This window comes from Perca flavescens, chromosome 15 (genome assembly GCF_004354835.1).
Source record: "Perca flavescens isolate YP-PL-M2 chromosome 15, PFLA_1.0, whole genome shotgun sequence".
In the NCBI taxonomy this organism is placed as follows: Eukaryota; Metazoa; Chordata; class Actinopteri; order Perciformes; family Percidae; genus Perca; species Perca flavescens.
In genome coordinates, this window is record NC_041345.1 from 4,434,067 (window position 1) to 4,451,255 (window position 17,189).

General features: G+C 45.0%; 1 protein-coding gene across 1 annotated transcript; it reads right to left on the minus strand.

The window, feature by feature from the left end:
* Positions 1-1,430: 1,430 nt before the first annotated feature.
* LOC114569449 (trinucleotide repeat-containing gene 6B protein) lies at positions 1,431-17,029 on the minus strand. Its single transcript, XM_028599263.1, has 21 exons — positions 16,654-17,029; positions 15,172-15,259; positions 14,813-14,834; positions 14,069-14,509; positions 10,853-13,732; positions 10,483-10,635; positions 10,081-10,271; positions 9,852-9,914; positions 9,469-9,627; positions 8,962-9,099; positions 7,583-7,831; positions 7,244-7,360; positions 6,893-7,100; positions 6,416-6,568; positions 6,045-6,212; positions 5,538-5,684; positions 5,235-5,327; positions 4,759-4,974; positions 4,409-4,479; positions 3,601-3,740; positions 1,431-3,506 (listed from the first exon to the last, which is right to left on the minus strand). The coding sequence occupies exons 2-21, from the start codon at positions 15,226-15,228 to the stop codon at positions 2,930-2,932; spliced, it is 6,243 nt and encodes a 2,080-aa protein (XP_028455064.1). The 5' UTR covers positions 15,229-15,259; positions 16,654-17,029; the 3' UTR covers positions 1,431-2,929.
* Between the last annotated feature and the right edge of the window lie 160 nt (positions 17,030-17,189).

The window sequence follows — 17,189 nt, forward strand, 5'->3', positions numbered from 1 at the left end:
AATAGTACAAAATATGATGAAAATAACAATAATAGTAATACTAATGATACAATATTAAAATAAAATAAGATAAATAAATTAAAAAAATTACAATAAAAAAAACAATAAACACAAGCCATACATATGTACAAATGTAAATACCTGGAGAAACACCTGAAGCATCAAAGTCCACGAGTTTGTCATATAGAGAGGTTTGTGTAAAAGGTACCAATGTAAATCCCACTACTCCCCCAGGAAGTACATTTATGGCAGAGAAATAGGATAATAAGGGTTGCCAGACATATGAAAATTTATGGGAGCGTCTAATTGAATATTTAATCTTTTCCAAATGTAGGTATAACATCAGATCCTGAAGCCAATGCGATGCTTTAGGTGGGTTTGCAGATTTCCATTGTAATAACACCTGTCTGCGAGCCAATAAGGATGCAAAAGCAATAATGTTTAGTTGCCTTCGAGTCAGATTCGATTCATCAGCTGGAGCACCAAATACAGCAAATTCAGCACTTGGCTTCAGTTGTATGTTACATACTTGAGAGAGTGTATCAAATATAGTTGATTTAAGTTTATTTATTGTTGTTTTGTTACTGTTTTATATATATATATATATATATATATATATATATATATATATATATATATATATATATATATATATATATATATATGACTAACCTGTTATTATTATGCTAGTAAAACACATAACATTCTATAAATCATTATATAATAATTGTATTTTTGTTTATCAGTTGGTACATACCAAGAGTCTCCCAGATGGAGCCCTGGGAAGCAAGAAATCCCACTTTTCCATCACTCAGGTGGCTGGCTGTATCTGGGAGTTTCTTGTGTCCTAAAAATGTGGTTATGTTCAGTGGGCTCAGCCTGGTTATCAGCACATATTTGAAATGGTCCTGTTACATATTGTTAGCAAATAATCATTTAAACCTGGGCCTAAATCTATAGGAAATATATAATCAAATTTTTGTTGGCAAGGGTATGTCCACTTAACACAATAAAAACCCAAACAAAAACCAGCTTCAGAGAAGGTAAGTGATTTCATACAGTAAGCAGTGGCCTACTGTAGGATGACGTGTGTGTTAAATAGGATTGGTTTGTTGTGGATGATAATGACAGGGTGACAGATGGACACACTGGCTTGTTTTTCCGTGGCCGTCTATGAACTGCCTTTACGCCTATTGTAAAATATGTCACACTCATCACTGTTACGTGCACAAAGCACTGTTTTTCATTGTTAACATACTGTGCAGTGCTTAGTGTTCACATGCAGTATGCATTACCGCAGATGTGGTTACACTGTGAAAGACCTCAGAACAGAGGAACACATAAGGGGAAGTTTCAAACTAGGATTGGCTTATTAACCACCATCCAGAAACATACGATATATTCTCACACACAAAAATGACAAGGACAAATTTAGAAGCCAATACTTTCATCTTTATTAATCTTGTTCTCATTTGTTTAAATAAATTTTTCCTTTGTAAAATCTCATAACGAAAACACTGAACAGGAGTGTTAAAGCCTGTCTTAATTTAAAACGAATACACAACAACAGAACATTAAAAACGTACGGTAACTCTCTGCATCTGTAAACAACCCGTCCCACCCCTCCCTCCCACTCCACACAGTTTGATAAGATTTGGCATGTCCATTTACTCAACGCATATGCCTTCAGCTCTTTGTATCATTTAAAATGTTCTTTTTTATTATTGCAGGTCGGACAATAAAAAAAGACAAGTCTGCTAAAAAAAAAAAAACAACTTCAAATGTAAAGGAAAAAAAAGCATTAGTGCCAATATTTCTTAACACACAGTCAGCAGTATACCGAATGCACTCAAAACATTTTTGTATAGACCTTCTGTATAGTAAGCAGCCGTGCCCACATTATGACAGGCAGTAACATGCACGCACACACACACGCACACACACACACATTATCCTTACATTCACACAGACACGCACAAAAACTGGGGTGGTTTAATCCACTTACTTGGTCTCAGTCTCACTCATACTCATGTCCATATAGTGTGTATGACACCGCCCACAGTATCGACACATGGAGAAATGCAACATAGCCTCAAACTGCCAGCAATTTAACATTTATCACTGCAACAGTAACAAACATGTTCAAGAGAGAATAACAGAGAAAGAGTGCGTGAGATACAACAGTAGGAGGTCAGCACTTTGAAAGCAGAACAATGACATTTTTCAATATTTTCACTGTTCAAAAATGAAAACCATACATACAAACAAACAAACAAAAAAAAAAAAAAAAAAAAAAAAGGAGAAACTTAACATACACAGTAAGATACAGTTCTGTTTTCAATCAGAGCTGTTTTGCATGTGTTTGGATTCTGTCTCCGTTTTTCTGGGGACGTGAATACAAACTGCACTTCAACCTCACATCATGTAGTAGTTTTAAGTTCTCTTATACGATGAAGGTAATGCTGTTTACAGTGCCCATCTGTCTGAAGGCTTGTCTGTATTTGGTGTGTGCATGTGTATGTAAATCTGTTGAAAAGTCCCCTATTTACTAAGCACATTGCAATCCAGTCAAGTCTTTGAGACCAACTGACTTTTCATTCTTTTTCAGGTTTCAAGTCTAAGCAGTTGAAATCTTCATCTGTGGAAAAAGGCTGTATACACATCTAACAGTCCCTGCATTTGTTTATATAATAGCTTAAGTCTGGCCACGAGAATGTGTGTAAGCATGTCTCACTTTTCGGCTTGATGTGTGTGCACATTAATATGCAAGTATGCACATGGTGTATATGTGTATTACATTAATATGCATACCATGTAAATGTATGTGTGTGTGCTATAGTAAGTACATATGTATCCCAGTGTATTTCTTTTTTTTTTTTTTTTTTTAATCAGTGTGTCCAAACCTACACGTACAAATAGAGGGCTCTCATCAGATGGAATCAGCTCCTCCCCCCAGCAGGTCGCCAGGCAACAATGCGGCAGGGCTGTCCATTTGGTGCCTTTCCTCCATTTGTGGCGCTCCCCACAGGCTGCTGCTGCTGGGGTATCCCGCGCTCATGCCCCCCCAGAGCCCAGACCTCCCAGAGTCTGCTGCCCCGACACCTCCTCCCTCCCCTGCCCCGTTGGTGCTCCACTGGGAAAAGATCCCCAGCCCAGGTCCTTGGGCTGAAGAGGTTTCTGAAGGACTGCCTGTACCATCGAGACTCTGCCAGGCAGAGCCGGAGGACCTCCCACTACCTAGACCCGATGCTCCACTTTCCCCTCCTCCTCCACCATTTCCATTTCCACCTGAAGTTGTGCCCGCTGCTGCCCGCTCATTCCCCGGGGAGTTACCGCCACTGCTGGCCACAGCTGTGCCCGTTCCAGATGAACCCTGCGTCCCACCGGCTGCTGACCCTCCTGAGCTGCCCCCCTCGGCCCCTCCGGCCTGGGAATGTGCAAAATAGCGTGCAACTTCGTCGTCACTCACAAATTCCGCCAGGATTGTGGTGTTGCCCAGAACACACCTGAGAGAGATTTACAAGACAAGGCTCTTTAGATCAACAGAAGCATGTTTAATGTTAAGTATATGTGTATTAGTGAGGTCGCAGGTTAACCTACATGTGCAGTGCACCCTGAGCCTTGGCTGCTTCCTGCCGGCTGCTGTAGCGAATCAGAGCGCTGCCCTGCGTCAGGCCGAGGTGGAAGGTCAGCAGGGGGCCATGCTGCATGCAGATAGTCCTTAGCGTGGAGCCATCAATCTACAGAATCCCAGAAGAGTCATTCGTTATTAGGGACAGGGAAAGGTTAGGGAATCTAGGAGGTTATGCAACATTTATGTGTATGAAGAACTGTATTAATAAATAATGCAGCGAGACTGTACACTGTGGCTATATCAGTCTGTAATTATGTCACACTTATAGTGTGACATACAGGTTGGGCAAGATTGCACTGCACAAGCACTGAGCTAGGCCAAATTTATTTTTATTTAAAAATGCTTTTCCCAGAGCAGTCTCATGCAAGTGTCATTGTGTAAGCCCTAATTGATTAAATGGCTCATCCAACTTCACAATCCAATTACAGCTGGGTCACGCATCATCCCACTAATTTGCATAAGGCAGACTGAAGGGGAATACAGTTGAATGAGCACAGAGATTTAATGTTTTTCAATTCAAACCCTGACCAATCTGTCTGAGCAGCTGTGTTACTTTGTAGCCGTGATCAATTCTGCTGTAATGAAGGGTTTCATTTCTACATTGCTTGTACAGCATACTATCTTTTCCTCACCTATTCTGCTCTATATTAGCTTATAGACGGCAGGTTTACAGGTGGTGACATTGTTAGTAGTACAAAATCCCTGGAAATAGTTCATTTCATTTAGGATTTATTTTATGGATTTCCATCTCTCTCGACCTCTCTCACTCCTTACCTGAGGGGTCAGGTTGCTCAGCAGCAACCAGCAGCTGCCTCGGGAGGCAACGCCATCGCTCCAAGCTGAGCCTATAAAGAAAAAAAAGAAAAAAGGAGAGGAGAGACAAGAAGACAAGAAAGAAACAATAAGCGAGGACGTCACAGATGATTACAAACACAATGAATACGCTAAAGATTTACTTATTTACAAAAACACAACTTTTATGGTAAGTTTCATGATACTGTAATAAGACCTGAGTCTTCATATCAGTGTCAAGAGGAGTTCCCTCTATACATTAGTTAAGTATTAGTTGATAAATGGTTATAAAATGATCTAAAAGCATTTTCCTGTAAACAGCACAAATGTACCTGGCACAAATCTCGACTCTTGATTAATCCCGCTCCCTCCCCAGCTCCGGGCCAACCGTGGGCCTCCGCTACCCCATGGGGAGGGCGCGGTCTGCTTCTGATTGGTTAGGCCAGGAGGGGGGCGTGGCAGCTGTGAGCTGTTGCGATTGGTCTTCCACAACTTGTTTTGTCCGATGGGCTCTGGGGGCCAGCTGGGCTTGTACTCGGAGTACTTTCCTGAAGAGGAAATGGGGAGGTGGGAGAAAGGGGGAAAAGTGAGTTTTGACAAACAGACCACAGAAATGGGAGAAGAAAGGACGCAGTACATCTAACAGCTTTGGCAGCTTTCTGGAATAGGCATAACTTTGTAGACCCAGTAAAATACAGCGCTAACACAATTATAGTAACAGAACGAAAGAAATTGCAAATAACAACTGAGCTAATACGATGAATAAGATTCAAAATGCAATTGCAAATAATAAATAAATAATAAATACCTGTGCTGTGTGCATTGCTGAGGGGGCTGTCTGAGGCACTGTAGGGCCAGGCACCAGGTGAAGGCAGCGAGGTGTTGAGGGAGGGGTTTGGCCCTACAACAACAGTACAAGGTTATCTCAAAGTAACACATCCTGTGATAAACAAGACGAAGCAACCACAGTCCAACTGGACTGCAGATAGAGCCTGGGATGAATGCTGCCAACGCTTTGCTCTTAGACTTCAATTAATGGCAAATGGAGTATGTTTTCAAGTAAAACCAACAGATATGCTCATCAAAATATTTGCCACGTTCAGTCAAATACCTATGTTGTCTCGCAGTAACTGGTGGTCAGAGTCGTTGAGGCTCGGGGGTCCTGGGGAGCCAAGAACACTACCAGGGGTCATGTAGGGGTCAGACTCTGGGTCTCCACTGCTCTGGATTCCCTTCCAGGGCACACCGGGCTGGAACTCTGTCAGCCGAGAACAGAAAATGTATTGATAGACTGAAATTAAGTGGCAAACAAATGTAACCAAAATCTTTTTGCGGCCGTGTTTGTTGTTGTGGATTCATTTATTTAGGTACAATTTGACTATATTTAATCTATAAAATTAGGAGCAAAGTAATGTAATTAGTTTGTTCTTTTCTTTGGCATTACATGAAAATGGCACAATAGCTTCTGAGATAGAATAGTATTGATTATTATAAACATGTGGCTTCCTGCATATTTGAGCCTGTCTTGACATTACATTTACATTTTTTACAGTCTACTCATACTTTAATCCTAATTCATCGCACTTTGGTAACATGTAGCAGAGAAAGGCATTTTCACCTGGAGGCCAGCTAGATGTGGCAGGTTTGTTCCCCATTTTACTCCCAGGGGTCCGGTGCCAGTTGTCTGCAGAGCCTTGAGGGGGAATCCCCACACCATCACTGCCCAGCATTTCATACTGGGAGTAAGGGGATCCTCCTCTCACCTTTATAGAACTAGGTAAAGGGCCTGGGGACAGCACACAAAAGGAGAAATAAGGTCAAAACAGACTGAAGTGAATATCACTTTATCGATTTGCAGTGGTTCATTCGGATACACTGTGGATGAAGGTGATTGCCAACGCAGTCGAGACCAGATTGACAACATCCTGGGTGTGTTTTCCCATGTGTGAAATTTGCCTTTGCAACGCTACAAACCACCTGTTAACCTACCATTTTTGTGAAGGGTTGTCTCAGGGGGAGATGGAGCTGGGGAGTGTCCCTCCATCATCCATTTGAAGCGGGATTGCTGTCCTCCTGTGTCCTTCATTCCAGCCATCATGGAGCTGAGCTCCAGTCCTGACAGGTTACCACCAGGGGCAAGCCCTGACAAGCGCAACAACACAAACATTCATTAGCACATTACATTCAACTAATGTTCAGTTGAGAACAACTTTTGGCTGAGCTGGTAAGTGTATTTCTTCCCTGAGTTTATGTTCAGCATCGCTGGGATAGGAGATCGTAAATCTCAGCCTCTGATAATTTGCGGACATCACGTACCTAAGACGTGGTTCTACTTTGGCAGCCTGACAAACCCCACTAAAAACATACAACTTCACACTAGTTTTATTTAGCATTGCCTATACAGCGGATTGCATCACATCTAACCAATGGAGTGTGACCCACAAACAATTGGGCTGCTGAACTCACCAGAGTACATCCCTTGAGTTTTGGCATGAAGGTCTGATAAGGCCCCCCCCATTCCAGGATGTGAAAGGGGGTCTACCATGGGCTGTTTGGATAGGCCTCCTCCCAGGTGAGAGGGGGACAGTTTGGAGCTCCCTCCTCCTGCTGCTCCTCCAACTCCACCCTGCTGCTGCTGTCTCTGCTGCTGCAGAATAGCCATAATCCTTGCCAGCTGAGAAAGACAAGATTTAAGAAAATAAATCACTTTCAGAATAACTCGGGTGAAGTACCGCTTTTGCAGCAGAGAAATACAATAGTAATGGTTGAAGTCCTGATCACAGTGCATTGTATGGTAAAGCACACGACCATGCTCACCTGCTGTGGGTCAGGCTGCTGCCTGAGAGGCTGAGGCTGAGGGAACTTCCTCTGGTTCTGCAGGAGCTGCTGCTGCTGCTGTTGCTGCTGCTGCTGCTGTAGCAGGAGCTGACACGCCTGTGGTTTGGTGGTGATAAATGGAGTTAGACAAAGAATACATAGGCTAGTGGCTCAGATACAGACACTCAGAGTATGTCACTAGGGGGTGGGTTTATTACAGGTCACAATGTATTTTTAAAATAATCCACTACAGAGTTAAACAAAGGCAGGACTGTTGTACAAAATGGACACCAATGAAATATTTATTTCAATGTGATGATCTAACGTTGAGTCACGTACCAGATGGAACTGCTGCATGTGGGGGTAAATGTTGCTGAGCATTGCTAGCTGCTGTGGGGAAATCTGAGGAGGGAACACTCCTCCACCAACACCACCGACCCCTCCGACACTTCCAACACCGCCGACTCCTACTCCTCCAACTCCTCCAACTCCTCCTACTCCTCCTACTCCTCCTACTCCTCCTCCTCCAACCACTCCAGCCACACTGCCACCAGGTGACGGCATCTGCTTCAGCATAGGACCCGGCCCCTGCATGTCACAAGAATTACTTCATGTATGGCTGCTGACACAGACACTTAATGGAGTAATAGGAGAAACAGGGACCATCCATTCATCGAGCTCCATTCATTCCAAATGTATGAATGACTAAACTAATTGAAATTCACAGTTAATAAAAAAAATATATATATAAAAAAATAGTCACAGATGTGTCGGCTCAAACTATTGACTAGGAACAAAGAATCTCGCACACACTCCAGTCTTGGTGGAGAAGAGGACTCTGAATATTAAAAAGGTGTTCTTGTTAAGATATTTCTTTTGCGTTTTCCTCGTTGATAAATGAAAACAAGTAATGTGACTATTAGGCTTCTTTTTTTTCCTTCCATTTTTAGATTTCCTTTAGTGTCTTTTTCTACTTTTTGAAGACACACTACACTACGTGTAATATGGGACTGATTTCTCATCTAATGTCCCTAGAGGGCCTTATTGTGATGTGAACCTACTTTCTATAATATTGGTAATTTTTTACTATGTAGATTTACAATTTGAGGAGCTCAGCATCATGTTTGTTTCTATATTTGGCAAGCTCATTAACCTTACTTTGTGTGTACTGTATAGCGGATATGTTGCTGGTGTCCTTTGATTGGCAGCTTTTTCTCAGGTCAGAGCCTATAGCCTATATACGTATGGTGTGGTTTGTCTACGTTTGTGGCTGCATTACTGTTTAAGGTCAGATGAGGGGGGGGGGGTGTGTGTGTGTGTGTGTGTAGAGCAAGTGGGAGAGTGACGGGAATTAGCCTTGGAGCGAGTACCGACTCTAGAGGCATAGTGGGAGAAACAAAGTGTCTCCTCCTGTGCGTTCTGACCACGGTCGGAAATCTGTAGCAGGAAAAGTTAACCCTCTCCTTTATTTCATGTTTATTGAGAAGGAGAACCCGGAAATGAGTAGGGGCAAATGCGACGCCACCAAGCCATGGCCAAGCGGACCAATCGCAGTTGTTGCGACATGTAGTTAAGTTGTTTGAGAGGTGCACGTTAGGCTACGGGGTAGGGTCCGTATCTCCACATATCTACCCACGGCTTCGATTTAACACAGAAGCATACATTGGCTATAACCCTAACCCTTGGGTTTACATCAGAGACAAAAAAAAACAACCGACCTGAGCCGACAGGAACTGATGAGGCACTTGAGCACGTAAACCCTGGGAGGGGTTCACTGGATGCATGCCAGGCTGGTGCATCCCTCGAGGCTGAGGCATCCCTCCGCCACTGCCAACAAACATCCCATGGCCACCCATCTGGAGTACGATGAAGACCATACAATGTAACTTGTGATAAGTGTTCTCATATCATTATAATTTCTTCCTCAAGTTAGCACAACAACCACGTAGCAGATGTTGTTGATATAAAAGTTGAAATAATACAAAATGGTAGCCAACTTTGAAAATGGAAGGTCTGTAAAGCGACTTAATACCAGTTGGCCATGTCACTACCCAATCCGAACCTGACACCTGATCCATTTTTAACCTATTCCCTGACCAATTGGCTATCCTCACCCTATCCATTCGAGGTCAGTGCCTAACCTAAACCATCTTTGCACTTGCGAAAAACGGATCGGGTTTCCGTTACGGATCGGGCAGCCACATGCACTACAAACAGACTCGTACCTTTTCACCATAGGGCCCCATGTCAGCAGGACCCATGTCTTTGGAACTAGGCATGCGATAACCTCCTCCACCTCTTCCTCCCCTCCGCATCTCTCCGTTATAGTCAGTTATTCCTCTCTTGTCTCCTTCCATCTTTTTGTCAAGACTTGGGTCGTCACCCTAAGACACAACAAAGTCATGAACACACTTGTTAAAAGAGGCCTCACTGATAATCCCTCCATCATAATAACATCAATATGGGTGACAGGTTTTGATTAAGAGTTTTATCTTTAGGGGGAAAAAAGCCACAATATGACAGATAAGACATGCAAGTAAATCAATGACACATTACAATTGCTGTTTCCATTAGCTAGAAATATTAAGATTATTTTTGAGTAACTTACCAGAAGACCCATGTTTGAAAACTGGCGTGACACAGGGCTCATCCAGCTGTCCCCTCCTCCACTCTATAGGAAAGAAATTCAAACATTACTCTCAGTCAAAAAAGAAAATTAAGAAAAAGTGCAAATGACAATATTGAGGACTAAACAAAATAAAAACTATACACTACAATGAGCCAAGCGAGGCAAATGAAACTTGTTTTTGTGTGTCCTAGAACCTCCTGTACCCTACCTTGAGGTTGCCTCGCTTTCCTCCATGAGTCTGGCCCCAGCCTCCAGAGTTGTAGGAGGAGCTGTTTCCCTGGGATCCAGTGCTGTTCCAGACCCCTCCACCACCATCATCTTCTTCGTCCCAGCTGGGGTGACGGGAGGCTGCAACAGAGCCCTCTCCCTTCCCACCCCAGCTCTCCATTGACTTAGAGCCTGCAGCAAAACCAGAGCAGATGGTTATAACAATGTCGGCAGTCATTTCTCTAGATTTCTTTTGCAACTTGTGGTTAAAAAAATACTGAAACCCTTATAAATTGAGAGATGTGTAATAATGCACCGTGTCTCAAAATCATAGTAAGCATAAACAACTGATATATAGGTTTTTCTAATATTTTGAATTACACACATTTTTTTCTCTTCTTACCAGGTTTACCAGGGTTGGGTGAAGGGTTCCTCCAGCCAGAAACTTTGCTGGGTTCATCTGGATCGCCCCAACCTGTTGCTGAATCTGACGACTGGCTCCAAGAAGTCGTACCATTATCCACAGATTGTGCACCTCCTCCCCACATGCCAGGACCTGGAGATTGATGAAATTGAACACACATTTAGAATGTGCAAGAGAAAAATGGCAACTTAAATGTGTTATTCTAATGACGAGAGTCTGTAAAGTCAATTATGTGTCCGATAAGGCAGACATTGCAGTTACTAAAATAACTGGTGATTGCAATCACTTCAAATGCTGGTGCTCTATCTACTTTGGTTGTAGCTTGCCAAATGCACACAATTCTGCTTACCAACTGCAGCATTGCCAGGGTTTGCGTCCCTGTTGTGCTGCATCCCCTGCTGCCTTCTAGGTGGTTGTTGGATGGATGGTGGTGGGCCCTGCTGAGTGTGACTTTGACCAGGCGTAGCACTCTTTTTGTCCCACAAATTCACATTCTTGCTTTTGTAGCGGGTTGGGTCTCCCCAGGCTGAAGTGCCATCATCGATTTCCATTTTGCGACTGATGGACTGAGGGGAGGGCTCTTCCCAGCCACTGGGCTCCAGGGAGTCACCCCCGCCCCCAGAGATTTGGGGGATCGGGCCGGAGGTCCAGCCTGAACTTTGGTTCTGATTCTTGGATGGTGGACCTCCACCTCCAACACTGGACCGGCTATTCCACCCTCCTTGAATGGGACCTCCTTGTGGCTGCTGGCCCTGTGATTGGTGCTGCTGTTGATTTGGGGCTTTCATTGGTGCCACTTGGCTGTTTGGTATATGTGCTGCTGCTGTGTGGGACTTGGAACTCCCCCAGTCATGGTGGGATTTGCTTCCGCCCACATCTCCCCCTCCCCACCCTCCTCGCTGAGATCCCCCTTCATCCAAATGACCCCAGGAAGACCCCTTCTCATCAGAGTTGCTTGCACCTCTGCTTCGCCCATCTCCACACCCGCCTCCAGGTATAGAGTCCCTCTGTCCCCGGTCTCCTCCTCCACACTGTCCTCCCCAACCACCCGACTCCCCTCTTCCATTCCCCTTCCATCCCCCTGTCCCTTTATCCTCCGGACCATCTGCCCACCCACTACCCTGCTCTCCAGCTTCTTTCCAGTTCCCTCCTCCGCCACCTCCTCCTCCTCCTCTGTGGTCACCCCATTTTTTTTCTTCAGTCCCCCATCCTTTGCCCTGGTTTTCAGGTGGGAGATCCCCCCAGCCTCCAGCTGCCTTCCCCTGGTTGCCCTCCACATCTTCCTCTGGCGTTCCTGTCTTTCTTATAGTGCTACCAAGCATGCGAGGACCACAGGTAGACTGTGCAGCACCACCATCCCAGCCATCCCTCATTGTAACAGGGCCAGAGTTCAGGCTGGTCGTGTGACTGCCAGCCGATGGATCATTAGTTATTGAACTGGTGTTAGACGGGTACCCAGGGCTGCGATTAGTGGTAGTGTTCATGGTTGCTGATGAGAATGCAGAGGAAGATGAAGTGCTTCTTTCATTTCTCTTTCTGACTCCTGTTGTGGTGTCCAGGTCCCAGGCCACATTCTGTCGAATCTGGGTCTGCCCCCAGCCCGTATTAGACAGAACCCTGGGGTCCAGGTCAGATCGATTGAGCATGCTGAGTAAGGCCACATCAGCATTGGAGTTCTGGTCGGAACGTTGGTGTACAAACGGGGCTCGCTCCTGCTTATGTACGCTGCCATCAGTCTCTCCTTCACCACTTCCAGCTTTGGACCCTGCTCCACTAGAGGATGAAGGCGGTTCACCTGCAGTGCCTTCAGCCGGCCCTCCCCCTCCTCCACCCCACTCCCCGTCCCCACTTTCCATCCCTTTCTGATTGTCCCAAGCTTTTGTCATAGTTGCAAACTTTGGTGAGGCAGAGTCCTGCAAAACGCTGCCACCAATACCTCCACTGCCTCCACTACTACTGCTGCTGCTCCCATCTCCTCCTCTTCCTATTGCTAAGTTGCTCGAACTTACACCTCCCACTGTGCCACCCCACTCTGCTTCTGAACTGCCTCCTTCCCACGCTCCCTGAGATACCGCTGGGGTATTTGAGCTACCATCATTTCCCCTACCCCACCCTGTCCTGTCACCCTGGCTTCCAAAGCCCCACACATTCCCTTCCTGCCCCTGAGCTCCAGTCCCTCCTCCACCCCACCCATCTGCCTGTGAGGCACCTGCACACAGGTCAGAGGACACTGGAGGCATGGATCTCCAAGAAGAAGAGGCAGCAGAGGAGGAAGACGAAGAGCCAGAGAGATTACCACTTCTTTCTCCTTCAACACTAGCACCCTCACAGTCCGTCTCAATGCCACCTTCTTGATTTGGTCCTGCTCCCCTTGCTCCCCCGCCTGAACCCAACTCTGGCCCTAGGTTTCCTAAGTGCTGCTGCTGTTCTCCACTCCCGGCTCCCACAGCTGTCTCAGTGTGCTGCTGACGGAGACCAGTTTGATTCACAGATGAAAGAGAGTGAGTGGTGATGAGAGTGGTGCTGGCAGAGAATGAGGAAGCTGAAGTAATGGACGAGTGTGGTGGAAGGCTATCGCTAGCCGAACATGATGTCCCACCCTGTACCAGGGCAGGCCAGGCGGAGGGGTTCACATTGGGGTTGAAATTGGCACCAGGGACACTGCTGCTGCCACCCACAGGGCTCTCCTGAGGCCCAGGAAGAAAATGGGAGACTTTGGAATTGTAAAATGCTGCTGATCCTAGCCCTGCCTCCCCCTGAGAGGAGGTGGAAGAGCCCCACACACCACCACTTGACTGAACACATTCATTAAGCGAGGAAGAGGAGGAAAGAGGAGAAGAATGAGGTGAGGAAGGATTGTCCATGTTCCCTGCTCCTCCTCCTCCTACTGCTCCTCCCTTCTGCTGGATGTTTTTCTCACTCCATGAGGCACTACTGTTGTTGTTGTTACCAGGGCAGTCTTGCTCCTGCACCCCTCCTCCTCCAGGCCCGTCAGAACTCAATTTGGCCACTCCTAGGATGCTAGGCCAATCCCCCAGGTCCGTCCCATCCACAATCACCTTCCCGCAGCCCTGAGAAGAGGACTGGCTGCCAGAGCCTGCCCCCCATGTGGAATTTGCATAAGTTGAAGTAGTAGTAGTAGTAGTAGAAGAAGACGACAGAGCAGCGACACATAATGAGGATGAAGAGGAGTTGGGGGGTGAAGTGGAGGATAAACCCAGGTTGGAATCTATATTGACGAAATGGAGACCATTCATTTTATTGACAATTTAAGCATTAACAAAACTGACAACTTGCAGAACGTACCAACTGGCAGACCCATTACTACAGATTACTAGTCAGTACAGTGAACGCATATCATTGTTGTCATATAAAACTTTACAACTACAGTTTCAGTTATTTTAATATTTTAATGTCAACTGATGGGTTATATGTTGTTGTAAAATCCTTTCCATGGCTGTTGATAAACTGTAAAATGCAGTGGCGTTTCTAAACCTAAAATGTAGTCTTCAGTGGATTACATATCAAACTTGATCATCTTTTTAGTTCTGACAAATTTACCCACCTGTGCCTCCAGCTGTGTTTGCATTGGGGTTATCTGCTTCCTGTGAGGAAAGAGATGGGGCGGCTACCCAGCCACTGCCTCCTCCAGCCCCTCCTGCAGCCCCATCACCTCCGCCTCCCCCAAGCAGCATGGAGGACAGCGGTGGCTGGCCCCTCTTCAGTAGCACTTTATGGTCCTGCTGGCAGCGAAATCTTGGTGGAACCTCTCTGGACATGTATCGCTGCTGCTGGGAGGTCTGGCTTCCAGAGGGGGAGGAGGAGGGCTGTCCGTTGGCCACAGCAGTCCGCTGCTTTGCATTGTTCCCGCCACCAGGAGGAACTTGTGCAGAAACCCCGGCTGCACCAGGATTGGGGGATGAGGGGGCAACAGGGCCAGGGCTGGGGGACACTGAGCCTGGGGTGGCGAGCGGCTGGGAACAGGAGGGCTTGGCTGATTCTGGCACTGAAATACACATATAATGGAGGGTGTAAACATCTGGTGGACTTAAGTACGATAAGAAGATATGTGGTATAAGCTGCAGGTAGGTTAAGCTACTATTTAGTACTACAGTTTGAGAAAGTGGAAGAAAATGTGTCCAGTATCTAAAGTGTGTGCATAACCCTATACAATAATTTCCATGGTCATCGCAATACATTTAAGTTATTTTAAGGACATGCTACTGCAGATAAAAGCATGTTTAACAACAAGACACAGAAGGCATGCCACGGACATGATCCAGTGGAATAGTGAGGGAAAAAAGCATACCTTTGATTTTCTGTTCTGGCACCTGAAATGGAAAGAACAAGGGAGTCAGATATAAGGAAGAAAATAATTTGTTGGTGGAAAATGAATGAATAAAAAAAGGGGTATCTTACTAGCCTTTAGTCTTGCTAGGGCAATTAAATTACTATTAAGCAAACATTCAAAATATGGCACTGAATACAAAAATGACAAAATCTTAAGCCCTAAAACTTCAGTAGCCTAATAAATATTCAAATTCTAATAAAAAAAAAAAAAAACCCAGGCCAAGTAAGTGGTAAACATATGAAGGCAGGAATATCACAGACTCTCTGCAAGACATATACAAAAAAGGTCAGCTGTGAATTTTTGGTGACCCTGTTTACCTTCTGAGAGGTTTCCCTTTTCTTTTTATCTTCTTTCTTCTTTTTCTTGTCTTCCATGAACTACTGCTCCCTTTCCTGATTCTCCTGTCTGTGAAGAGAAGCGTACACAATCAATTATTTATGTCACACCTCAAAGTACACTGAAAGTAATGTAATGCTCACATAGCATACCTTCCACACATTCACACACACGTTTGCTCAAAATGAATAATATGTATTTTATCAGACCACTGCCAAGTATTATCCTACACAGTGAATGTTGTAAGGACTGTAATGTTAGCCAGGGGCAGACAGCTTGAAACAAGCCCTTGGGAGCATAGCTTCTCATTGCATAATTCATTAACCAGAAAACGAGCAAACGATTGCAATTCTAACCAACGGACAACACAGGCAGCAGCCAAACAAACAAGTCACTTCAAACTCTCCAACATTTATGGAGAGTTCTTCTGCATTACAGTAGATATTGTAACGGCAGCATGATCCACGGGATCCTAGCTTTAACGTGAGTACATGACGGGATACGTCCAGTGTTATGCTTCCAACCCGGCCAAAATTAAACCTGTAGAATATACAAATACACAACTCATACCCAAGTCACGTGAGCCCATTTTTGTGGAAAGAAAAACATACCACATGGGGCTGGAACAATCGGTTTTAAGTGTAAATGTAAAAGTGTTCTCAGATACCAGAGAGCTGTAAATACGCCTGCGCCCAGTGTTTCGGTTAGCTAAGCTGCACATAATCAGCATCATGTCACACAGCGCTTATGAAAGCTAACTGGACAACTTTTGGCTTGAACCCCTTGAGTGTATCATACATTTAATGCACCAGAAAACATGAATCAGTTTATGTAATGTATGGGAACCCCTACAAGCAGATTTTTGCAGCCGCATTAGACGCAAACTCATGAAAATAACAAGCCAGTAAGCAATAGCTGTGCAACTACTAGGGACCACTAGAAGGGATTCACTGGGGTGAGCAACCAGTTAGCTAATGCTAGTCGACTTTAAAGCCGCTGATGAACACTGTGCCGTGACCTGGAGAGCCGGGGGCTCGCGGCGGTAGACCGTCCCAGAGCAAGGTGCCTCTGTCGCTCCGCGCGACGAAACTAACCTCTACGCAGTTGTTTGCAGACAACAGGCACGACATATTAGCTAGCTAACGATGTGCCCCTATTTTTTTTCCAAACACAATGTATTTAATGAACATATTTCACTGTTAGAATGTGTAACTTTACAGCTGGAACAAAAAACACTACTGACAAGTCAGTGAAAAGACTGCTAGCGAGCTGGTTCATCAGTAGTAACGGTCGACAGGGCCAAATTAAACCACGAACTTCAGTGACGTTTTTCAGCAGTGCAACGCCAACAAGCGAAGCTCTTCTAAAACCCGTTTTTAAAGGCGGAGGTAACTAACGTTATTAAGAAACACAACACAACATGAACGCTACCAAAGCCTATCGTTTTAATGTTGAATACTTACTTCGGGAATCACATAGGACATAAAAGTGCTGCTGTGCAAAAATTCTTGCAGACCTACCGCTAGCAGGCTAGCAAGGTAGCTAGCCTAGCGAGCTAGTTCTTCGAGGCTTTCAAGGCTAAATTGAATAAGAAATGACATCACCGAAAGGCGAAATGTTAATCGTAGAAAAAAATGAGGAAAGGCGAGTATCCTTTTTGAGCGACTGTAGTTCTCAAGCTGTAAACAAAACATGCATAACCCCTTGATGACTGTCAGACGCTGTATGATCGGTTAGTTTACTATCGGCCATTTTGCTTCTGTGTGGAGGTTTAGCCAGCATATGATATCACCAGGCTGGTTGTTGATCAGAGAGGGGAGGAGGACCAGGCCGCGTACCGCCACCGGCCACCAGGGGGCGTCTTATCACTGGAAACATGACGTCATACACGCTGGGCGTAACAAATAGGTCAACCTGTAGCCCCTAAATAAGTTATATTGATTTAATCATGCCATTGTTTATTTATTACGTTTAGATACCTAATGTTTTATATATAATT